Consider the following 27,500-nt stretch of genomic DNA (forward strand, 5'->3'; position numbering starts at 1 on the left):
TGTTCTCACCCTCCTTTCTATAACATTAGACTACTGTTCTGACCCTCCCTTCTATAACATTAGACTACTGTTCTGACCCTCCCTTCTATAACATTAGACTACTGTTCTGACCCTCCCTTCTATAACATTAGACTACTGTTCTGGCCCTCCCTTCTATAACATTAGACTACTGTTCTGACCCTCCCTTCTATAACATTAGACTACTGTTCTGCCCCTCACTTCTATAACATTAGACTACTGTTCTGACCCTCCCTTCTATAACATTAGACTACTGTTCTAACCCTCCCTTCTATAACATTAGACTACTGTTCTGACCCTCCCTTCTATAACATTAGACTACTGTTCTGCCCCCCCCTTCTATAACATTAGACTACTGTTCTGACCCTCCCTTCTATAACATTAGACTACTGTTCTGACCCTCCTTTCTATAACATTAGACTACTGTTCTGACCCTCCCTTCTATAACATTAGACTACTGTTCTGACCCTCCCTTCTATAACATTAGACTACTGTTCTGACCCTCCCTTCTATAACATTAGACTACTGTTCTGGCCCTCCCTTCTATAACATTAGACTACTGTTCTGACCCTCCCTTCTATAACATTAGACTACTGTTCTGCCCCTCCCTTCTATAACATTAGACTACTGTTCTGACCCTCCCTTCTATAACATTAGACTACTGTTCTGACCCTCCCTTCTATAACATTAGACTACTGTTCTGACCCTCCCTTCTATAACATTAGACTACTGTTCTGGCCCCCCCTTCTATAACATTAGACTACTGTTCTGACCCTCCCTTCTATAACATTAGACTACTGTTCTCACCCTCCTTTCTATAACATTAGACTACTGTTCTGGCCCTCCCTTCTATAACATTAGACTACTGTTCTGACCCTCCCTTCTATAACATTAGACTACTGTTCTGGCCCTCCCTTCTATAACATTAGACTACTGTTCTGACCCTCCCTTCTATAACATTAGACTACTGTTCTGGCCCTCCCTTCTATAACATTAGACTACTGTTCTGACCCTCCCCTTCTATAACATTAGACTACTGTTCTGACCCTCCCTTCTATAACATTAGACTACTGTTCTGGCCCTCCCTTCTATAACATCAGACTACTGTTCTGGCCCTCCCTTCTATAACATTAGACTACTGTTCTGCCCCCCCCCCCTCCCTTCTATAACATTAGACTACTGTTCTGACCCTCCCTTCTATAACATTAGACTACTGTTCTGACCCTCCCTTCTATAACATTAGACTACTGTTCTGGCCCCCCCTTCTCGTTATTGTCAACTCCATTTATTTTCTCTTATTGAATTAAATTCCCAACGTTGTCCTTTTTGCCTCAGTGAATCAACGTTACCTTTTTTCAGCCCAAGTTCCCAAAAGCATTTGGTAATTGGTGTGTATTTGGCATGTGTACAGTTAAAGCTTATAAATTAAAATAATTGAATATTAAAAAACGTAATAATAAATCCACAATGAATAACGATAACTCAGCTATATACACAGGGTACCAGTAATGAGTCAATGTGCAGGGGTACGTGGTAATTGAGGTAGATATGTACAAATAACTAGGAATAAAATCAAATCAAATGTTATTGGTCACATACACATATTTAGCAGATGTTATTGCGGGTGTAGCGAAATGCTTGGGGCATAATAATCAGTAACAGTGACGAGTCAAAAAAGTTGCTGCAAAAAAGGGTCAATGCAGATAGTCCGGGTAGCTATTTAACGAACTATTTAGCAGTCTTATTCATGGCTTGGGGGGTAGAAGCTGTTCAGGGTTCTGTTGGTTCCAGACTTGGTGCATCAGTACCGCTTATCTTGCCGTAGCTGAGTGAACAGTCTATAGGTCCCGTACGCACTACCCTCTGTAGCGCCTTGCTGTCGGATGCCAAGCAGTTTCCATACCAAGCGGTGATGCAGCCAGTCAAGATCTCAGTGGTGCAGCTGATTTTAACATTTTGAGGATCTGAGGGCCCATGCCAAATCTTTTCAGCCTCCTGAGGGGGAAGAGGCGTTGTCGTGCCCTCTTCACGACTGTGTTGGTGTGTTTGGACCATGATAGATCCTTAGTGACGTGGACACCGAGGAACTTGAAGCTCTCCGTTTCCTGTAGTCCATGATCTGCTCCTTTGTCTTGCTGACGTTGATGGAGAGGTTGTTGTCTTGGCACCCGGTTGCAGAGGGATGTGTTCAGTTCCAGGGTCCTTAGCTTAGTGATGAGCTTGGAGGGCACTATGGTGTTGAACGCTGAGCTGTAGTCAATCAACAGCATTCTCAAAAGGTGGGAAAGGGCAGTGTGGAGTGCAATAGAGATTGCGTCATCTGTGGATCTGTTGGGGCAAATTTGGAGTGCGTACAGGGTCTCTGGGATGATGGTGTTGATGTGAGCCTTGACCAGCCTTTCAAAGCATTTCATGGCTTCAGATGCGAGTGCTACGGGGCGGTAGTCTTTTAGGCAGGTTACTTTGACGTTCTTGGGCACAGGAACTATGGTGGTCTGCTTGAAACATGTAGGTGTTAAAGACTGGGTCAGGGAGAGGTTGAACATGTCAGTGAAGACACTTGCCAGCTGGTCAGACCATGCTCTGGTACGCGTCCTGGTAAGCCATTTGGCCCAGCGGCCTTGTGAATGTTAGGGTTAAAGGTCTTACTCACATCAGCTACGGAGAGCGTGATCACGTCCGGAACAGCTGGTTCTTCATGCATAATTCAGTGTTAATACAAAAATAAAAACACTGAAATATCACATTTACATAAGTATTCAGACCCTTTACTCAGTACATTGTTGCAACACATTTGACAGCGATTACAGCCTCAAATCTTTTTGGGTATGACACTACAAGCTTGGCACACCTGTATTTGGGGAGTTTCTCCCATTCTTCTCTGCAGATCCTCTCAAGCTCTGTCAGGTTGGATGGGGAGCGTCGCTGCACAGCTATTTTCAGGTCTCTCAAGAGATGTTCGATCAGGTTCATGTCCGGGCTCTGGCTGGGCCACTCAAGGACATTCAGAGATTTGTCCCGAAGCCACTCCTGCGGTTTTTGGCTGTGTGCTTAGGGTTGTTGTCCTGAGCGCTCTGGAGCAGGTTTTCATCAAGGATCTCTCTGTACTTTGCTCCGTTCATCTTTCCCTCGATCCTGACTAGTCTCCCAGTCCCTGCCGCTGAAAAACATCCCCACACCATGATGCTGCCACCACCATGCCAAAGAGTTCAATCTTGGTTTCATCAGACCAGAGAATCTTGTTTCTCATGGTCTGAGAGTCTATAGGTGCCTTTTGGCAAACTCCAAGTGGGCCTTCATGTGCCTTTTTACTGAGGAGTGGCTTCCGTCTGGCCACTCTACTATAAAGGCCTGATTGGTGGAGTGCTGCAGAGATGGTTGTTCTTCTGTAAGGTTCTCCCATCTCCACAGAGGAACTCTGGAGCTCTGTCAGAGTGACCATCGGGTTCTTGGTCACCTCCCTGACCAAGGCCCTTCTCCCCCGATTGCTCAATTTGGCCGGGCGGCCAGCTTTAGGAAGAGTCTTGGTGGTTACAAACTTCTTCCATTTAATAATGATGGAGGCCACTGTGTTCTTGGGGACCTTAAATGCTGCAGAAATGTTTTGGTACCCTTCCCCAGATCTGTGCCTTGACACAATCCTGTCTCGGAGCTCTACAGACAATTCTTTCGACCTCATGGCTTGGTTTTTGCACTGGCGTGCACTGTCAACTGTGGGACCTTATATAGACAGGTGTGTGTGCCTTTCCAAATCATGTCCAATCATTTGAATTTACCACAAGTGAACTCTAATCAAGTTATAGAAACATCTCAAGGATGATCAATGGAAACAAGATGCACCTGATCTCAATTTCGAGTCTCATCGCAAAGGGTCTGAATACTTATGTAAATAAGGTCCCACAGTTTATTTTATTTTTAATACATTAGCAAACATTAATTTGTCATTATGGGGTATTGTGTGTAGATTGAGGATTTTCTATTTATTTAATCCATTTTAGAATAAAGCTGTAACATAACAAAATGTGGAAAAAGTCAAGGGGTCTGAATACTTTCCGAATGCACTTTATATACCCATGAGGACTGCAGGTCATAAGTCAACCTGTGCATCTTGCTGCACCTTGCTGCTTTGATATCTGTATATTTTATGCATAATCGCTCACTTCCACATAATCATGAATACTGTACAGATGTCGGATGTTAACTTGATCAGTCTTTTGTCGCGGAGGATTTTCCTGCTGCGTCAGGAAATTCAGATAAGCCTTTTGAATCCCTGAAAATGAGTAGTTCTCTTTCTCTCCATGCGGGGACAGTCGAGTCATTGGGATCAGGGCTTGCTATCAAAATAATGTTATCTCGCTCAAACGCCATATCTAGGTCCTATTACTGCAATATTCAAATATACAAATAGGTATCTGAAATGCAGCCATACGCATCAACAACCGTTGTTTTGTAGAGCTTAATTACACAAGATAAATATTGGTCTTCACTAGGCTACGACATACAAGTGCCAAGTGTATCCTAAGGTTACGAATGAACTGTCAAAATTGAGTTCAATTGTGGGTGATCTAGCTGTTGGTGCCGCTGCCTTCTACCGCTTCGGCGTGGGATCGTTTTTTCGGGCCACGCCCTCCTGGTCCCGATTTACTTGATGTAGTAATAATAATATGCCATTTAGCAGACGCTTTTATCCAAAGCGACTTACAGTCATGTGCGCATACATTTTTACGTATAGGTGGTCCCGGGGATCGAACCCACTACCCTGGCGTTACAAGCGCCATGCTCTACCAATTGAGCTACAGAGGACCACGGGTGATGTAGTTTCACATTTCAAATCTGGACAGTCCAGGGTTATATCCCCCCCGATCTTGATGATAAATGACCAGACACTTTTGGATAACATAAATAGGAAACTAATCAAATAACAGTCAGTAGGTTACACCAACATTTACTTTCCATTCATACAAAGTGTCAGGTAAATTTCCACAGTAGATTTGCCGTGGTAAACAAGGCAATACTTTTTTCTATTGTACCGAACGCTTGTCAATCGCCCGTAGTCTGTTCAAACGGGACTAAGTTGTTTCCGATGACAACACCAACCAGAGGGCGAACATACCTTGAGGACTTTGGTTGAAAGTGTAACACGCGGGATACTGTATGAACCCAGGTCTCCCACGGGAGCAACCAACGTCTTAGACAGTTTTTAGACTCTTGAGCCGAGGGCAGACACTGGTTTTGAAGTTCGCAGGCGGGTCTACCTCATCACCTGACCACGACCAACTCATGTCTGCTGGTTACACAAGCAGGACTAGTGCCGCGTTCATGACAACTGGAAACTCCAGATCGGAAAGTCTGAGCTCTAGAAAGATGCCCGAGTTTCCGACTTGGAATTCCGAGTTGGATGACCGTTCAAAGGTTCCCCCCCCCCAGTCAGAGTTCCCAGTTGTCTTGAACGCACTGAAGTCGGAGTCCGAGATTTCCGAGTTTCCTGTTGTTTTGAAAGCGGCATTAAGCCTTCCCCAAACCATAGCCCTCCCCTAACCTTAACCACGCAGAATGAATGCCTTAAGTGTTAATCTTTTAGTTGTTTCTGTTTTAACCCTGTAACCACGCGGAATTCATGTGCCAAAAAATAGACATTCATCCATGAGTCAAAGAGCAGTGGGCCGGATTCGAACCCCATGTCGATTCTGGAATAATATGTTAACCGCACAGGTAACCAATCATTTATTCTACCTATTTGCTTGCCTTCAACATATAATAAAACAATTTATATAAAATAAAATAAAATGATTTTCTCTAACAAAAAATTAATCTACCCCTTACAATGATGTCAATTTATTATAATCTACATAAGAATTCACAGGAGACAAGCTGTAGACTCCATGTTGCCTACATAAGGTACTATGTAGGTACAGAACTGCATTGTATACAAACACCGCTTCCAGCTGCCCCCCTGGCGGCCATTCTAAATATATTCTTCAGATATTAAAATCCTCCTGCTGCAGGGTTGATTATTTTCCTCCTGTGACGAAAGAGGTCAAATTCAGATCCGACATCTGTATACACATAAGCCTGTCAACCTACACAGCTTTTTACATACGGTAAACAGTAAGGAACTTCTTCCGTGCTACATTTATTATTCAGTCTGCTGATTTCCAGTCTATTAAACTTCTGATGGACCTTTTTTTATATTATTTTATATTCAGGCAATGATAAAGGTTAGTTGTGTTGCTGCAGACAGCAGAGGGCCTTCATTTAACTATCACTTCTGCCTTATTTTGTTTCCCAGACAGTGCCAAGTCAATTGACTGTAGTTCTCTTCTCTGAGCATCTACCTCAACATCTAGCTACCTCCATAGTAGACGACTAGCGACCTCCATCATGTCAGATGACAGACTGCTTTACAACCTGGTCTCCTCCATTACAGACATTACAGGGATCCGGTTCCATCCCATCTTTTTTTCTGTTACCGTGACAATCACATTAACTAGGACTTCCTGGAAACAGGGTCAGCGGGAAGGTCATTAGGTTGGTTGCCACTGTGCCTTTTCCTCTACTACAGTCAGGAACACAATTATAGCAGTGTAGATTGGTCAAATTTAAAGATCAAAGGGTGCTTCCCAAACGTCACCCTATTCCCTACGTAGTGCACTACTTTTGACAAGAGCCCAATGGGGAATGTGGTTCTTTCATAGGGAATCGGGTCCCATTTAGTTTTACTAGGGAAGGGTCAGTTAGTAGAGGACCATTAACCAACATGCATAACTATCGATATTCAGTCCTGTTAGATCTGTTAGGAAGGCAAACAAAACACTGATCCCAAGTTTTCAGACGTCTCTTATGTTGTTCATGGCACCAGCTTTCTGCCTCAACAATTTAACATCCTGTCTAGCGAGCTGGTTTGTATCCAGATGATTCAGTGCCTCGCTCTCCAGAGAACTGAGTTAGGGGATATTTTAGGATAGGGGATCAATGCATGTGCTGTGCCGTAGGTAACCCTGTTGCTAGTTGAGTAAACAGCCAGTTCTTCCAGCTTGGCATCCTCTTAATATCACAGTGATGTTTTATAGTGCTAAATGTTAACAGCGCCTCCCAGTGCTCCCATGGCATGAGATCCTGTCCCCTGCAAGGCCAGCTTACCCTTCTTTGCACAGAGCAGAAAATAATATTCTAGGGGTTTTAGATCCATGGTGCAACAAGGCTACAGTATGCTGCCCTGCTTTCATTCCCGCCCTTACCATCCTCAATACAACCCCTGTGTCATTAGGACTAGACCATTTACCTACACTTTGATATTGTCACACCGCACTAATGATGGTATTGGCATGGATATAGGACGGTATAGGTTGCTCATGTATGTATGTGTGTGTGTGTGTGTGTGTGTGTGTGTGTGTGTGTGTGTGTGTGTGTGTGTGTGTGTGTGTATGTATGTATGTATGTATGTTAGTTACATGGTACTCTGCTTTGCCAGAGACAGTGATGCCCTGCATAGATACGGCCCTGAACACAGAGATATACAGAGGTAATGCTAGTGTTCACATTCTACAACACTATTTTCATGTTCTAACGTTCTAATGTTCTGTGTTCCAGCTACTCATCTGTCCCCCGGTGACACGGTTCTTTTACGGCCGTCGGGAGCCCTTCCACAAGCTGCTGGTCCAGGGAGATTCGGCCGGACGCCTCTCCCTCTGGAGCATCCCCGACACCTCGCCCCTGCAGCCCCTCTCCACCGCAGCAGGTACCACTTAGTCCACTAGGTGGCGCAAGAGCCCCAAATCTGTAGGGATGCTGTGGGTGACAATTAGAAGGCTTTTATGCCATCAGCTGGCCCAAACCAGTCGAATCATCCCCCTCCCGGTGCAGGGACTGTGTAGTACATTCCTCATAACTCCTCTTCATGACTATGCAATGCCACTAAGCAAAGCCCCTTCTAACCAACCTGACTTAGACCAGAGATGTGTCTGTTTTGGCTCTGTATTTAGATAATACATTCTTCTCCTCTTCCTTTTTTTCCCTCCAGAACTCCAGGTCTCCTCCACCATCTCCCTCCAGGAGGCCTTTGACAAGCTGGCTCCCCTGTCGGCGGGCATCATAGACCAGCTGAGCGTGACGCCCGGGTCGGAGGAGCCCATCAAGGTGACGGCCAGCGTCTACATCCCCTCCCAGGGCAGACTGGTGTGTGGCAGAGAGGATGGAAGCATCATCCTGGTCCCCGCCACACAGACCGCCATTGTACAGCTGCTGCAGGGAGAACACATGCTGCGTAGAGGTGAGAGAGGGGTCAGGGGAGCGTGTGGGTGGGTGAGTCATGGAGGTTGGAGGTTGAGAAAAGGAGAAAGCAAAGGGGAGGATACATAGGGCTGTTGCGGTGACCGTATTACCGCCACACCCGACAGTCATGAGTTGTGACCGCAGTCAAATTCCACGTGACCGTTGAGTCATGGTAACTTCCTTTTTATGCACTCTGGACATGCGTTGGCAGTACCCAGCTTGCTAACAATCATCTGGTCCTGATGGCCTGGTACTCGGGGCTTATTTTCGAATGCAAATGAAATCGAAAAAAATCACATCAAACACTTATCATCAGAACAGTGAGTCCTCTCACTGTGATTGAAACTGAGTGTAAAACATGGTCTTCTGGTTGTTGTTTCAAAGCGTAACACAATGAAATGGACAGCGCTTTCTGAGGGGATGATTCATTCAGAACACCCATAAGCATAGGCCTATTAATGATCCCAAGCCCGAAAAAACCCCAACTCAATTCAAATAATGATTTTGCCATTATACAATACATAGCCTGCAGCTTATTACACATGGCAGAAAAGCATAGAAAATACTGATTTAAGATATCTTTGGCACATAATTGGTCTAGCCTAAATCAAACAAATTCAGATTTTATATTTTGATAGTTAATAGGCTGACACATTACCTTTTTAGCTACAGAATTACATTTACATTTTACATTTTAGTCATTTAGCAGACGCTCTTATCCAGAGCGACTTACAAATTGGTGCATTCACCCTATAGCCAGTGGGATAACCACTTTCCAAAATATTATTTTTTTTTTTTTTGGGGGGTAAAAGGATTACTTTATCCTATCCCAGGTATTCCTTAAAGAGGTGGGGTTTCAAATGTCTCCGGAAGGTGGTCAGTGACTCCGCTGTCCTGGCGTCGTGAGGGAGCTTGTTCCACCATTGGGGTGCCAGAGCAGCGAACAGTTTTGACTGGGCTGAGCGGGAACTATGCTTCCGCAGAGGAAGGGGAGCCAGCAGGCCAGAGGTGGATGAACGCAATGCCCTCGTTTGGGTGTAGGGACTGATCAGAGCCTGAAGGTACGGAGGTGCCGTTCCCCTCACAGCTCCGTAGGCAAGCACCATGGTCTTGTAACGGATGCGAGCTTCAACTGGAAGCCAGTGGAGTGTGCGGAGGAGGGGGGTGACGTGAGAGAACTTGGGAAGGTTGAACACCAGACGGGCTGCGGCATTCTGGATGAGTTGTAGGGGTTTAATGGCACAGGCAGGGAGCCCAGCCAACAGCGAGTTGCAGTAATCCAGACGGGGAGATGACAAGTGCCTGGATTAGGACCTGTGCCGCTTCCTGTGTAAGGCAGGGTCGTACTCTCCGAATGTTGTAGAGCATGAACCTGCAGGATCGGGTCACCGCCTTGATGTTAGCGGAGAACGACAGGGTGTTGTCCAGGGTCACGCCAAGGCTCTTCGCACTCTGGGAGGAGGACACAACGGAGTTGTCAACCGTGATGGCGAGATCATGGAACGGGCAGTCCTTCCCGGGAGGAAGAGCAGCTCCGTCTTGCCAGGGTTCAGCTTGAGGTGGTGATCCGTCATCCATACTGATATGTCTGCCAGACATGCAGAGATGCGATTCGCCACCTGGTTATCAGAAGGGGGAAAGGAGAAGATTAGTTGTGTATCGTCTGCGTAGCAATGATAGGAGAGACCATGTGAGGATATGACAGAGCCAAGTGACTTGGTGTATAGGGAGAAAAGGAGAGGGCCTAGAACTGAGCCCTGGGGGACACCAGTGGTGAGAGCACGTGGTGCGGAGACAGCTTCTCGCCACGCCACTTGGTAGGAGCGACCGTGCGTTTCCATCTCCTCCCTCATCTCCTCCTCTCTCTCCTTTATTCCTTTCTCCAGCGCACAGAGAGATGGGCTGTCAACAGTTTAATGAAATATGTTTTGTTGTGAAAACATGTTACACTATCAATGTTCCCAAACAGATTTCACTTGGTTTCCCCAAATTAACCACTGGGTAGCTGGAGGAACAGGGTTGGAGAGCCCATGGCACACAGAGTACTGGGTAGCTGCAGGAACAGGGTTGGAGAGCCCATGGCACACAGAGTACTGGGTAGCTGCAGGAACAGGGTTGGAGAGCCCATGGCACACAGAGTACTGGGTAGCTGGAGGAACAGGGTTGGAGAGCCCATGGCATACAGAGTACTGGGTAGCTGCAGGAACAGGGTTGGAGAGCCCATGGCACACAGAGTACTGGGTAGCTGGAGGAACAGGGTTGGAGAGCCCATGGCACACAGAGTACTGGGTAGCTGCAGGAACAGGGTTGGAGAGCCCATGGCACACAGAGTACTGGGTAGCTGGAGGAACAGGGTTGGAGAGCCCATGGCACACAGAGTACTGGGTAGCTGCAGGAACAGGGTTGGAGAGCCCATGGCACACAGAGTACTGGGTAGCTGCAGGAACAGGGTTGGAGAGCCCATGGCACACAGAGTACTGGGTAGCTGCAGGAACAGGGTTGGGGAGCCCATGGCACACAGAGTACTGGGTAGCTGCAGGAACAGGGTTGGAGAGCCCATGGCACACAGAGTACTGGGTAGCTGCAGGAACAGGGTTGGAGAGCCCATGGCACACAGAGTTTGGGCAGAATATCACTTGTTGCGCAGCAGAATTACCAGAGCAGCCAACCAAACATGAGTGGAAAACGAACCGGCGGGAAAGTGGCCTCCATTCACTATTCCAGTGCATACAGAATCTCTTTCCTGTCTTTCCCCTTTTCTTGCCCATGTGATAATGGGCCATTCTAAATCGAAACTAATGTTACATATTAGTAAAGACGAGATGAAATTGAGAATAGTCTAATGGGTGAAAATATGATCACTTGAGAGAACAGCAATAGCTTTATAGTTGCATCCTGCAGCCCATAATATCTTCTGATTTCTAAGGCTTGTATCATCGTTGGAGGTGATCGTTTTACCAATGCACTGATTGTATCTCTGAATAAGAGCGTATACTAAATGATTAAAATGTCTTCTCTCATTCCCAGGTTGGCCCCCTCACCGTACCCTGCGGGGTAAGGGTTTAGTGACTGTGTTTACTGACTGTCTCCTCTGTCTCCAGGCTGGCCCCCTCACCGTACCCTGCGGGGTCACCGTAACAAGGTGACGTGCCTGCTGTACCCCCACCAGGTGTCCCCCCGCTACGACCAGCGCTCCCTGGTGTCTGGCGGCGTTGACTTCAGCGTCATCGTCTGGGACATCTTCACTGGAGAGATGAAACACATCTTCTGTGTCCACGGAGGAGAGATCACACAGCTACTGGTCCCCCCTGAGAACTGCAGCGTGAGTAGATCTTAGACTTATAGAATGAGTGCACCTTAGACGTATAGAAGTCCAGTGAATCCTTTTGAATTCCCTCCCCAGCCCTCTCTCTTTCATCAGTGCCATTTTTGTGGGTGGGACTGTAATGAGAAATCTGCTAATGAAAATATGAATGGTTTTCAATTAAAAATAGCCCTTTTAAAAGGACTGTAGTGGATTTTCCAGCGTAGAGACGCGAGGCCTCGAGAGTGATCATTGATTCTAGTCCTGCCCTCTGATCTCTCTCAATGCTGCCTCCTGCTTCATCTTCACACACACACAACATCCCTCCCTCCCTCCCTCCCTCCCTCCTCCCTCCTCTCCCTCCCTCCCTCCCTACACCCTCAGCAGCCATGCCTTATCTCCTCTCATGGTGTGTGTCTGTGTGTGTGATTGACGGGTACCATACTGGTATCCATTACATGTAAGTGGTCCACACTGTAAGTAAGGGTGTCTGTTCTGAGAGAGAATTTCCTCCAGCGGTCCTAATGACCTGTTTAGTTATGCGGCTGCTTTATAGCACGTTGATACTTAAGGAGCGGGACGTTTAATTGATACGTGAGAGAGAGAGGCTGGCGGGATGGAGGGATCCATAATTCCTGTTGTGGAGTTACTTGTGCCTGTCTGGACTCCTCCTCCTCCTCCTCCTCCTCCTCTTCTTCCTCCTTAGCACATCCAAGCTGATTGGCTCATAAAGATGACCCTGAGCAGCGGTCTTCTACAGAGCTTTCAGTATTGACACTGATAGCGTTGTTAAATGCTCTCTGTATTTCACCCATACACTTCCCACTGTCTGTCTAGACCTGGTCTTGGCCCTGGATACAGACTCTAGGCCTCGTACAGTACAATAGCCTTGGTGTGTGTTAGCTGGATACAGTAGAACTCCAGAAAGCTGAAAGCTGATCTACCCCCTAAAAAAAAAACAGCAAATATAACACACCAGATTTCGCCGGCTTCACTAAAGGGCTGTAACGTTAATGTTACCACAGAGTTGAACGTTCTTAGCACGGAACGTTTTACATTTGATCATAGCATCAACTGTTTGTCCCAACACCCAACACCCTACCATGACACTTCACCCAACACCCAACACCCTACCATGACACGCTTCACCCAACACCCAACACCCTACCATGACACTTCACCTAACACCCAACACCCTACCATGACACTTCACCCAACACCCTACCATGACACGTCACCTAACACCCAACACCCTACCATGACACTTCACCCAACACCCAACACCCTACCATGACACTTCACCCAACACCCAACACCCTACCATGACACGTCACCTAACACCCAACACCCTACCATGACACGTCACCCAACACCCAACACCCTACCATGACACGTCACCTAACACCCAACACCCTACCATGACACGTCACCAACACCCAACACCCTACCATGACACGTCACCTAACACCCAACACCCAACACCCTACCATGACACGTCACCCAACACCCAACACCCTACCATGACACGTCACCTAACACCCAACACCCAACACCCTACCATGACACGTCACCCAACACCCAACACCCTACCATGACACTTCACCTAACACCCAACACCCTACCATGACACTTCACCCAACACCCAACACCCTACCATGACACGTCACCTAACACCCAACACCCTACCATGACACGTCACCCAACACCCAACACCCTACCATGACACGTCACCCAACACCCAACACCCTACCATGACACTTCACCTAACACCCAACACCCTACCATGACACGTCACCTAACACCCAACACCCTACCATGACACGTCACCCAACACCCTACCATGACACGTCACCCAACACCCTACCATGACACGTCACCCAACACCCAACACCCTACCATGACACTTCACCTAACACCCAACACCCAACACCCCTACCATGACACGTCACCCAACACCCTACCATGACACTTCACCCAACACCCTACCATGACACGTCACCCAACACCCAACACCCTACCATGACACTTCACCCAACACCCAACACCCTACCATGACACGTCACCCAACACCCAACACCCTACCATGACACTTCACCCAACACCCAACACCCTACCATGACACGTCACCAACACCCAACACCCTACCATGACACGTCACCCAACACCCAACACCCTACCATGACACTTCACCCAACACCCAACACCCTACCATGACACGTCACCCAACACCCTACCATGACACGTCACCCAACACCCAACACCCTACCATGACACTTCACCCAACACCCAACACCCTACCATGACACTTCACCCAACACCCAACACCCTACCATGACACTTCACCCAACACCCAACACCCTACCATGACACTTCACCCAACACCCTACCATGACACTTCACCCAACACCCAACACCCTACCATGACACGTCACCCAACACCCAACACCCTACCATGACACGTCACCCAACACCCAACACCCTACCATGACACGTCACCCAACACCCAACACCCTACCATGACACGTCACCCAACACCCTACCATGACACGTCACCCAACACCCAACACCCTACCATGACACGTCACCCAACACCCAACACCCTACCATGACACTTCACCCAACACCCAACACCCTACCATGACACTTCACCCAACACCCAACACCCTACCATGACACGTCACCTAACACCCAACACCCTACCATGACACGTCACCCAACACCCAACACCCTACCATGACACTTCACCCAACACCCAACACCCTACCATGACACTTCACCCAACACCCAACACCCTACCATGACACGTCACCCAACACCCAACACCCTACCATGACACGTCACCCAACACCCAACACCCTACCATGACACGTCACCCAACACCCAACACCCTACCATGACACTTCACCCAACACCCAACACCCTACCATGACCACGTCACCCAACACCCAACACCCTACCATGACACGTCACCCAACACCCAACACCCTACCATGACACGTCACCCAACACCCAACACCCTACCATGACACGTCACCCAACACCCAACACCCTACCATGACACGTCACCCAACACCCAACACCCTACCATGACACGTCACCCAACACCCTACCATGACACGTCACCCAACACCCAACACCCTACCATGACACGTCACCCAACACCCAACACCCTACCATGACACGTCACCCAACACCCAAAAACACCCTACCATGACACGTCACCCAACACCCAACACCCTACCATGACACTCACTAACCACCCAACACCCAACACCCTACCATGACACGTCACCCAACACCCTACCATGACACGTCACCCAACACCCAACACCCTACCATGACACTTCACCCAACACCCTCAACACCCAACACCCTACCATGACACTTCACCCAACACCCAACACCCTAACACCAACCATGACACGTCACCCAACACCCTACCATGACACGTCACCCAACACCCTACCATGACACGTCACCCAACACCCAACACCCTACCATGACACTTCACCCAACACCCTACCATGACACGTCACCCAACACCCAACACCCTACCATGACACGTCACCCAACACCCAACACCCAACACCCTACCATGACACGTCACCCAACACCCTACCATGACACGTCACCCAACACCCAACACCCTACCATGACACGTCACCCAACACCCAACACCCTACCATGACACTTCACCCAACACCCAACACCCAACACCCTACCATGACACGTCACCCAACACCCTACCATGACACTTCACCCAACACCCAACACCCTACCATGACACGTCACCCAACACCCAACACCCAACACCCTACCATGACACGTCACCCAACACCCAACACCCAACACCCTACCATGACACTTCACCTAACACCCAACACCCTACCATGACACGTCACCCAACACCCAACACCCTACCATGACACGTCACCCAACACCCAACACCCTACCATGACACGTCACCTAACACCCAACACCCTACCATGACACGTCACCCAACACCCAACACCCTACCATGACACGTCACCCAACACCCTACCATGACACGTCACCCAACACCCAACACCCTACCATGACACGTCACCTAACACCCAACACCCTACCATGACACGTCACCCAACACCCAACACCCTACCATGACACGTCACCCAACACCCAACACCCTACCATGACACTTCACCAACACCCAACACCCAACACCCTACCATGACACGATCACCCAACACCCAACACCACACCCTACCATGACACGTCACCCAACACCCAACACCCTACCATGACAGTCACCAACACCCAACACCCAACACCCTACCATGACACGTCACCCAACACCCAACACCCCTACCATGACACTTCACCTAACACCCAACACCCTACCATGACACTTCACCCAACACCCAACACCCTACCATGACACGTCACCCAACACCCAACACCCTACCATGACACGTCACCCAACACCCAACACCCTACCATGACACGTCACCCAACACCCAACACCCTACCATGACACGTCACCCAACACCCAACACCCAACACCCTACCATGACACATCACCCAACACCCAACACCCTACCATGACACTTCACCCAACACCCAACACCCTACCATGACACGTCACCCAACACCCAACACCAACACCCCTACCATGACACGTCACCCAACACCCAACACCCTACCATGACACGTCACCCAACACCCAACACCCTACCATGACACGTCACCTAACACCCAACACCCTACCATGACACTTCACCCAACACCCAACACCCTACCATGACACTTCACCCAACACCCAACACCCAACACCCTACCATGACACATCACCTAACACCCAACACCCTACCATGACACGTCACCCAACACCCAACACCCTACCATGACACGTCACCTAACACCCAACACCCTACCATGACACATCACCTAACACCCAACACCCTACCATGACACGTCACCCAACACCCAACACCCTACCATGACACGTCACCCAACACCAACACCCCTACCATGACACGTCACCCAACACCCAACACCCTACCATGACACGTCACCCAACACCCTACCATGACACGTCACCCAACACCCAACACCCTACCATGACACGTCACCCAACACCCAACACCCTACCATGACACGTCACCTAACACCCAACACCCTACCATGACACGTCACCCAACACCCAACACCCTACCATGACACGTCACCCAACACCCAACACCCTACCATGACACTTCACCCAACACCCAACACCCAACACCCTACCATGACACGTCACCCAACACCCAACACCCAACACCCTACCATGACACGTCACCCAACACCCAACACCCTACCATGACACTTCACCCAACACCCAACACCCAACACCCTACCATGACACGTCACCCAACACCCAACACCCTACCATGACACTTCACCTAACACCCAACACCCTACCATGACACTTCACCCAACACCCAACACCCTACCATGACACGTCACCCAACACCCAACACCCTACCATGACACGTCACCCAACACCCAACACCCTACCATGACACGTCACCCAACACCCAACACCCTACCATGACACGTCACCCAACACCCAACACCAACACCCTACCATGACACGTCACCCAACACCCAACACCCTACCATGACACTTCACCCAACACCCAACACCCCTACCATGACACGTCACCCAACACCCAACACCCTAACACCCTACCATGACACGTCACCCAACACCCAACACCCTACCATGACACTTCACCCAACACCCAACACCCTACCATGACACGTCCACCTAACACCCAACACCCTACCATGACACTTCACCCAACACCCAACACCCTACCATGACACTTCACCCAACACCCAACACCCTACCATGACACGTCACCTAACACCCAACACCCTACCATGACACGTCACCTAACACCCAACACCCTACCATGACACTTCACCCAACACCCAACACCCTACCATGACACGTCACCTAACACCCAACACCCTACCATGACACGTCACCTAACACCCAACACCCTACCATGACACGTCACCTAACACCCCTACCATGACACGTCACCCAACACCTAACACCCAACACCCTACCATGACACTTCACCTAACACCCAACACCCTACCATGACACGTCACCCAACACCCAACACCCTACCATGACACTTCACCCAACACCCAACACCCTACCATGACACGTCACCCAACACCCAACACCCTACCATGACACGTCACCTAACACCCAACACCCTACCATGACACTTCACCCAACACCCAACACCCCTACCATGACACGTCACCTAACACCCAACACCCTACCATGACACTTCACCCAACACCCAACACCCTACCATGACACTTCACCCAACACCCAACACCCTACCATGACACTTCACCCAACACCCAACACCCTACCATGACACTTCACCCAACACCCAACACCCTACCATGACACGTCACCTAACACCCAACACCCTACCATGACACGTCACCCAACACCCTACCATGACACGTCACCCAACACCCAACACCCTACCATGACACGTCACCCAACACCCAACACCCTACCATGACACGTCACCTAACACCCAACACCCTACCATGACACTTCACCCAACACCCAACACCCTACCATGACACGTCACCCAACACCCAACACCCTACCATGACACGTCACCCAACACCCAACACCCTACCATGACACTTCACCCAACACCCAACACCCTACCATGACACTTCACCCAACACCCAACACCCTACCATGACACGTCACCTAACACCCAACACCCTACCATGACACTTCACCTAACACCCAACACCCAACACCCTACCATGACACTTCACCCAACACCCAACACCCTACCATGACACTTCACCCAACACCCAACACCCTACCATGACACGTCACCTAACACCCAACACCCTACCATGACACGTCACCCAACACCCAACACCCAACACCCTACCATGACACGTCACCCAACACCCAACACCCTACCATGACACGTCACCTAACACCCAACACCCAACACCCTACCATGACACTTCACCCAACACCCAACACCCTACCATGACACGTCACCCAACACCCAACACCCTACCATGACACGTCACCTAACACCCAACACCCTACCATGACACTTCACCTAACACCCAACACCCAACACCCTACCATGACACGTCACCCAACACCCAACACCCTACCATGACACTTCACCTAACACCCAACACCCAACACCCTACCATGACACTTCACCTAACACCCAACACCCTACCATGACACGTCACCCAACACCCTACCATGACACGTCACCCAACACCCTACCATGACACGTCACCCAACACCCAACACCCTACCATGACACTTCACCCAACACCCAACACCCTACCATGACACGTCACCCAACACCCAACACCCTACCATGACACGTCACCCAACACCCAACACCCTACCATGACACTTCACCCAACACCCTACCATGACACGTCACCCAACACCCTACCATGACACGTCACCCAACACCCAACACCCTACCATGACACTTTACCCAACACCCAACACCCTACCATGACACGTCACCTAACACCCAACACCCTACCATGACACTTCACCCAACACCCAACACCCAACACCCTACCATGACACTTCACCTAACACCCAACACCCAACACCCTACCATGACACGTCACCTAACACCCAACACCCAACACCCTACCATGACACGTCACCCAACACCCAACACCCTACCATGACACGTCACCTAACACCCAACACCCAACACCCTACCATGACACGTCACCCAACACCCAACACCCTACCATGACACGTCACCTAACACCCAACACCCAACACCCTACCATGACACTTCACCCAACACCCAACACCCAACACCCTACCATGACACGTCACCTAACACCCAACACCCAACACCCTACCATGACACGTCACCAACACCCAACACCCTACCATGACACGTCACCCAACACCCAACACCCTACCATGACACGTCACCCAACACCCAACACCCAACACCCTACCATGACACTTCACCCAACACCCAACACCCCTACCATGACACGTCACCCAACACCCAACACCCTACCATGACACGTCACCCAACACCCAACACCCTACCATGACACGTCACCCAACACCCTACACCCTACCATGACACGTCACCCAACACCCAACACCCAACACCCTACCATGACACTTCACCCAACACCCTACCATGACACGTCACCCAACACCCAACACCCTACCATGACACGTCACCCAACACCCTACCATGACACGTCACCCAACACCCAACACCCTACCATGACACGTCACCTAACACCCAACACCCTACCATGACACGTCACCCAACACCCAACACCCTACCATGACACGTCACCCAACACCCAACACCCTACCATGACACTTCACCCAACACCCTACCATGACACGTCACCCAACACCCAACACCCTACCATGACACTTCACCCAACACCCTACCATGACACTTCACCCAACACCCAACACCCTACCATGACACTTCACCTAACACCCAACACCCTACCATGACACTTCACCCAACACCCAACACCCTACCATGACACGTCACCTAACACCCAACACCCAACACCCTACCATGACACGTCACCCAACACCCAACACCCTACCATGACACGTCACCTAACACCCAACACCCAACACCCTACCATGACACGTCACCTAACACCCAACACCAACACCCTACCATGACACGTCACCTAACACCCAACACCCTACCATGACACGTCACCCAACACCCAACACCCTACCATGACACTTCACCCAACACCCTACCATGACACGTCACCAACACCCAACACCCCTACCATGACACGTCACCCAACACCCAACACCCTACCATGACACGTACACAACACCCAACACCCTACCATGACACGTCACCCAACACCCAACACCCTACCATGACACGTCACCCAACACCCAACACCCAACACCCTACCATGACACGTCACCCAACACCCAACACCCTACCATGACACTTCACCTAACACCCAACACCCTACCATGACACTTCACCCAACACCCAACACCCTACCATGACACGTCACCCAACACCCAACACCCAACACCCAACCATGACACTTCACCCAACACCCAACACCCAACACCCTACCATGACACGTCACCCAACACCCAACACCCTACCATGACACGTCACCCAACACCCAACACCCTACCATGACACTTCACCCAACACCCAACACCCTACCATGACACGTCACCTAACACCCAACACCCTACCATGACACTTCACCCAACACCCAACACCCTACCATGACACGTCACCCAACACCCAACACCCTACCATGACACGTCACCCAACACCCAACACCCTACCATGACACTTCACCCAACACCCAACACCCTACCATGACACGTCACCTAACACCCAACACCCAACACCCTACCATGACACGTCACCCAACACCCAACACCCTACCATGACACGTCACCCAACACCCAACACCCAACACCCTACCATGACACTTCACCCAACACCCAACACCCTACCATGACACTTCACCCAACACCCAACACCCAACACCCTACCATGACACGTCACCCAACACCCAACACCCTACCATGACACGTCACCTAACACCCAACACCCTACCATGACACGTCACCTAACACCCAACACCCTACCATGACACGTCACCCAACACCCAACACCCAACACCCAACCATGACACTTCACCCAACACCCAACACCCTACCATGACACTTCACCCAACACCCAACACCCAACACCCAACCATGACACTTCACCCAACACCCAACACCCTACCATGACACGTCACCCAACACCCAACACCCTACCATGACACTTCACCTAACACCCAACACCCTACCATGACACGTCACCCAACACCCAACACCCAACACCCTACCATGACACGTCACCTAACTGGATGTGGGCACTTTATTGAGCTTCTATCAGCACTCACCGTAGAAGCAGTAACAGTTAGTTCACAACAGCTCATTCTCCTCTCAGACTGCTATAGATGCCTTGGCTGATAGTGTCCAGTCTTGCTGTATCATGCCAAGGCAAGATGGGCTTATAGCAATGCAAAGAGTGCCCTCTTGAGGACAAATAATGAAATGCAAAAGTAAAATTCTATGAAGAACAGCTTTTTTCCTGAAGCGTTTTCTCTGCATCTTATATCTGTATTTTTTCGGTGGATTAAACGCTGATACAAATACATCGGTAAAAGGCTAATATCGGCTGATGGTATCGGTCAGGCTCTGGTCCGGTGTGTCTGTGGTGTGGAGTGGATCATTAATTACCCTGCAGCAGCTGGCGGTGGCAGGAGGGGTGACCGTGATGAAGAGTGATGTGTCCTTGTAGCCCTGACATCCTCCTCCCCTCCTCTCTCCTCTCTCCTCCCCTCCTCTCCTCTTCCCTCCTCACCTCCCCCTCCCCTCCTCTCCTCTTCCCTCCTCTCCTCTCCGTACCTCCCCTCCCCTCCCCTCCCCTCTCCTCCTGTCCTCTCCTCTCTCTCATGGTCAAGGTTTCCTGTACCACTACATCAACACTCAGAACATTGCCTGTCAGGGCTCATCACCATTTAGTCTGCTTTCTGTTCCTCCACTCATCCTCCTGTACAACCTCCCTCCTTCTCTCCCAACCTCCTTCCTTCTCTCCCAACCTCCCTCCATCTCTCTCTACCTCCCTCCATCTCTCCCAACCTCCTTCCTTCTCTCCCAACCTCCCTCCATCTCTCTCTACCTCCCTCCATCTCTCCCAACCTCCCTCCTTCTCTCTACCTCCCTCCATCTCTCTCTACCTCTCTCCATCTCTATATACAGGAAGTAGAAAATATCATGGCTATATACAGGAAGTAGAAAATATCATGACTATATACAGGGAGTAGAAAATAACATGGCTATATACAGGAAGTAGAAAATAACATGGCTATATACAGGAAGTAGAAAATAACATGGCTATATATAGGGAGTAGAAAATAACATGGCTATATACAGGGAGGAGAAAATAACATGGCTATATACAGGAAGTAGAAAATAACATGGCTATATACAGGGAGTAGAAAATAACATGGCTATATACAGGGAGTAGAAAATAACATGGCTATATACAGGAAGTAGAAAATAACATGGCTATATACAGGGAGTAGAAAATAACATGGCTATATACAGGAAGTAACTGTACCGAGTCGATGTGCAGGAGTTGAAGGTAATTGAGGTAGATATGTACTTATAGGTAGGGGTAAAGTGACTAGACAACAGGATAGATAATAGACAGTAGCAGCAGTATACTGTAGGTAGGGGTAAAGTGACTAGACAACAGGATAGATAATAGACAGTAGCAGCAGTATACTGTAGGTAGGGGTAAAGTGACTAGACAACAGGATAGATAATAGACAGTAGCAGCAGTATACTGTAGGTAGGGGGTAAAGTGACTAGACAACAGGATAGATAATAGACAGTAGCAGCAGTATACTGTAGATAGGGGGTAAAGTGACTAGACAACAGGATAGATAATAGACAGTAGCAGCAGTATACTGTAGGTAGGGGGTAAAGTGACTAGGCAACAGGATAGATAATAGACAGTAGCAGCAGTATACTGTAGGTAGGGGTAAAGTGACTAGACAACAGGATAGATAATAGACAGTAGCAGCAGTATACTGTAGGTAGGGGTAAAGTGACTAGACAACAGGATAGATAATAGACAGTAGCAGCAGTATACTGTAGGTAGGGGGTAAAGTGACTAGGCAACAGGATAGATAATAGACAGTAGCAGCAGTATACTGTAGGTAGGGGTAAAGTGACTAGACAACAGGATAGATAATAGACAGTAGCAGCAGTATACTGTAGGTAGGGGTAAAGTGACTAGACAACAGGATAGATAATAGACAGTAGCAGCAGTATACTGTAGGTAGGGGTAAAGTGACTAGGCAACAGGATAGATAATAGACAGTAGCAGCAGTATACTGTAGGTAGGGGGTAAAGTGACTAGGCAACAGGATAGATAATAGACAGTAGCAGCAGTATACTGTAGGTAGGGGTAAAGTGACTAGGCAACAGGATAGATAATAGACAGTAGCAGCAGTATACTGTAGGTAGGGGTAAAGTGACTAGACAACAGGATAGATAATAGACAGTAGCAGCAGTATACTGTAGGTAGGGGTAAAGTGACTAGACAACAGGATAGATAATAGACAGTAGCAGCAGTATACTGTAGGTAGGGGTAAAGTGACTAGGCAACAGGATAGATAATAGACAGTAGCAGCAGTATACTGTAGGTAGGGGTAAAGTGACTAGACAACAGGATAGATAATAGACAGTAGCAGCAGTATACTGTAGGTAGGGGTAAAGTGACTAGACAACAGGATAGATAATAGACAGTAGCAGCAGTATACTGTAGGTAGGGGTTGTGTGAGTGTGTGGGTAGAGGCCAGTGTGTGGGTAGAGGCCAGTGTGTGGGTAGAGGCCAGTGTGTGGGTAGAGGCCAGTGTGTGGGTAGAGGCCAGTGTGTGGGTAGAGGCCAGTGTGTGGGTAGAGGCCAGTGTGTGGGTAGAGGCCAGTGTGTGGGTAGAGGCCAGTGTGTGGGTAGAGTCCAGTGTGTGGGTAGAGGCCAGTGTGTGTGCATAGAGTCAGTGCAAGAGAGTTATTGCAAAAAATGATAATTGCTGGTAGTCTGGGTAGCCATTTGATTAGCTGATTAGCAGTTCTTGTTTAGAAGTCTTATGGCTTGGGGTAGAAGCTGTTCAGGGTCCGGTTGGTTCCAAACATGGTACATTGGTACCTCTCCCTCCATCCCTCTCTCCTTCCCTCCCTCTCGCCCTCCCTCTCTCTCTCTCCCTCCCTCTCGCCCTCCCTCTCTCTCTCTCCCTCCCTCCCCCTCTCCTTCCCTCCCTCCCCCTCTCCTTCACTCCCTCTCTCCCTCCCTCCCTCCCCCTCTCCTTCCATCCCTCCCTCCCTCCCTTCCTTCCTCTCCCCTGCTGTCGACCTGATCAATTATTTTCTTTAGGGAATATTTACTGTCCTTGTACCAGAGTATGTGTGTGTCCCTGTGTTTGTCCCTGTGTTTGTCCCTGTGTGTGTGTGTCCCTGTGTGTGTGTGTCCCTGTGTGTGTGTGTCCCTGTGTGTGTGTGTCCCGTGTGTGTGTGTGTCCCTGTGTGTGTGTGTCCTGTGTGTGTGTGTCCCTGTGTGTGTGTGTCCTGTGTGTGTGTGTCCTGTGTGTGTGTGTCCTGTGTGTGTGTGTCCCTGTGTGTGTGTGTGTCCTGTGTGTGTGTGTCCTGTGTGTGTGTGTCCCTGTGTGTGTGTGTCCTGTGTGTGTGTGTCCCCTGTGTGTGTGTCCCTGTGTGTGTGTGTCCTGTGTGTGTGTCCCTGTGTGTGTGTGTCCCTGTGTGTGTGTCCCTGTGTGTGTGTGTCCCTGTGTGTGTGTGTCCCTGTGTGTGTGTCTCTGTGTGTGTGTCCTTGTGTGTGTGTGTCCCTGTGTGTGTGTGTCCTTGTGTGTGTGTGTCCTTGTGTGTGTGTGTCCCTGTGTGTGTGTGTCCCTGTGTGTGTGTCCCTGTGTGTGTGTCCGTGTGTGTGTGTGTCCCTGTGTGTGTGTGTCCTGTGTGTGTGTGTCCCTGTGTGTGTGTGTCCTTGTGTGTGTGTGTCCCTGTGTGTGTGTGTCCCTGTGTGTGTCCTTGTGTGTGTGTGTCCTTGTGTGTGTGTGTCCCTGTGTGTGTGTGTCCCTGTGTGTGTGTGTGTCTGTGTGTGTGTCCCTGTGTGTGTGTGTGTCCCTGTGTGTGTGTGTCTCTGTGTGTGTGTGTCCCTGTGTGTGTGTGTCTCTGTGTGTGTGTGTCTCTGTGTGTGTGTGTCTGTGTGTGTGTGTGTGTGTCCCTGTGTGTGTGTCCCTGTGTGTGTCCCTGTGTGTGTGTCCCTGTGTGTGTGTGTCTCTGTGTGTGTGTGTCCCTGTGTGTGTGTGCCCTGTGTGTGTGTCCCTGTGTGTGTGTGTCCCTGTGTGTGTGTGTCCCTGTGTGTGTGTCCCTGTGTGTGTGTGTCCCTGTGTGTGTGTCCCTGTGTGTGTGTGTGTCCCTGTGTGTGTGTGTCCCTGTGTGTGTGTGTCCCTGTGTGTGTGTGTCCCTGTGTGTGTGTCCCTGTGTGTGTGTCTCTGTGTGTGTGTGTCCCTGTGTGTGTGTCCCTGTGTGTGTGTGTCCTGTGTGTGTGTCCGTGTGTGTCCCTGTGTGTGTGTCCCTGTGTGTGTGTGTCCCTGTGTGTGTGTGTCTCTGTGTGTGTGTGTCCCTGTGTGTGTGTCCCTGTGTGTGTGTGTCCCTGTGTGTGTGTGTCCCTGTGTGTGTGTGTCCCTGTGTGTGTGTGTCCCTGTGTGTGTGTCTGTGTGTGTGTGTCCCTGTGTGTGTGTCCCTGTGTGTGTCCCTGTGTGTGTGTCCCTGTGTGTGTGTGTCCCTGTGTGTGTGTGTCCCTGTGTGTGTGTGTCCCTGTGTGTGTGTGTCCCTGTGTGTGTGTGTCCCTGTGTGTGTGTGTCCCTGTGTGTGTGTGTGTCTCTGTGTGTGTGTGTCTCTGTGTGTGTGTGTCCTGTGTGTGTGTCCCTGTGTGTGTGTCCTGTGTGTGTGTGTCCTGTGTGTGTGTCCCTGTGTGTGTGTCCCTGTGTGTGTCCCTGTGTGTGTGTCCCTGTGTGTGTGTCCCTGTGTGTGTGTGTCCCTGTGTGTGTCCCTGTGTGTGTCCCTGTGTGTGTCCCTGTGTGTGTGTCCCTGTGTGTGTGTCCCTGTGTGTGTGTCCCTGTGTGTGTCCCTGTGTGTGTGTGTCCCTGTGTGTGTGTGTCTGTGTGTGTGTGTCCCTGTGTGTGTCCCTGTGTGTGTTAGTGCCAGTGTTTTTCACTGTGTGAGGCAGTATTTCATGCTGTGCTGTGGGGCGGTCTGTCTCTGTCTGTCTGTCTGTCTGTTCTGTCTGTCTGTCTGTCTGTCTGTCTGTCTGTCTGTCTGTCTCTGTCTGTCTGTCTCTGTCTGTCTGTCGCTCCTAATACGGGCAGCAGCTCCATCTTTCTTCCTGACTGAGCCGTGTGTGTGACGGCAGCGGTGGCTGGTGATTTACTCTCAGGAGGCCCTGGGCAGCCTTCTTCTCATCAGTTAACTATTGCCGGATGACATTAAAAAATAAAAACATTGTCAAGTTTTTCTCCCTGGCAACAACCCAACTACCCAGAAATGTCAGTCATTAAAGGTTCTCCTGTCCAGTTTAAATGGGGAGAAAATAGGCCTTGCACTTAGATCATTGGTTAGTGACATTACTAATCAAAATGGTGCAGGACATTTCATTGTTGTGACCCTGGAGATGGGGTTTGTGTCCCATTCTATTGTCATTGACACCATTGAAGGGTCAGACAGTACTGTTTCACCTATTCATTCATTCAGCCTTGCTAAATGTCATGACGTATGCTGTTTCTGCAACAATACCTTTTTTATGTTGAGTATTTTGATGCTTAATTATGTTAGTGTTTATCTGTCTCTTGCTTCCACATAGAAACAACAGATAATATGATACATTATACAAATGTTTTATTCCCTTGATACCACAACCTCTCTTCTAGAACTCTCTGCTTACCTCTGACTCTCTGGTCTAGGCCAGGTTACTGAAACACCTCTCTGGTCTAGGCCAGGTTACTGAAACACCTCTCTGGTCTAGGCCAGGTTACTGAAACACCTCTCTGGTCTAGGCCAGGTTACTGAAACACCTCTCTGGTCTAGGCCAGGTTACTGAAACACCTCTCTGACTCTCTGGTCTAGGCCAGGTTACTGTATCACCTCTCTGGTCTAGGCCAGGTTACTGAAACACCTCTCTGACTCTCTGGTCTAGGCCAGGTTACTGAAACACCTCTC

The 27,500-nt window shown here is 49.5% G+C and overlaps 1 protein-coding gene across 1 annotated transcript in view; it reads left to right on the forward strand.

Moving 5' to 3' along the window:
* LOC121581917 (WD repeat-containing protein 7-like) overlaps nucleotides 1-27,500 on the forward strand; it is a 380,643-nt gene that overhangs the window by 26,500 nt on the left and 326,643 nt on the right. Inside the window, 3 exon segments of the mRNA XM_041897319.2 lie at nucleotides 7,609-7,756; nucleotides 8,039-8,287; nucleotides 11,391-11,611. Coding sequence (XP_041753253.2) covers nucleotides 7,609-7,756; nucleotides 8,039-8,287; nucleotides 11,391-11,611 — 618 coding nt within the window.

The sequence above is a fragment of the Coregonus clupeaformis genome, chromosome 15, assembly GCF_020615455.1.
Source record: "Coregonus clupeaformis isolate EN_2021a chromosome 15, ASM2061545v1, whole genome shotgun sequence".
Classification (NCBI taxonomy): Eukaryota; Metazoa; Chordata; class Actinopteri; order Salmoniformes; family Salmonidae; genus Coregonus; species Coregonus clupeaformis.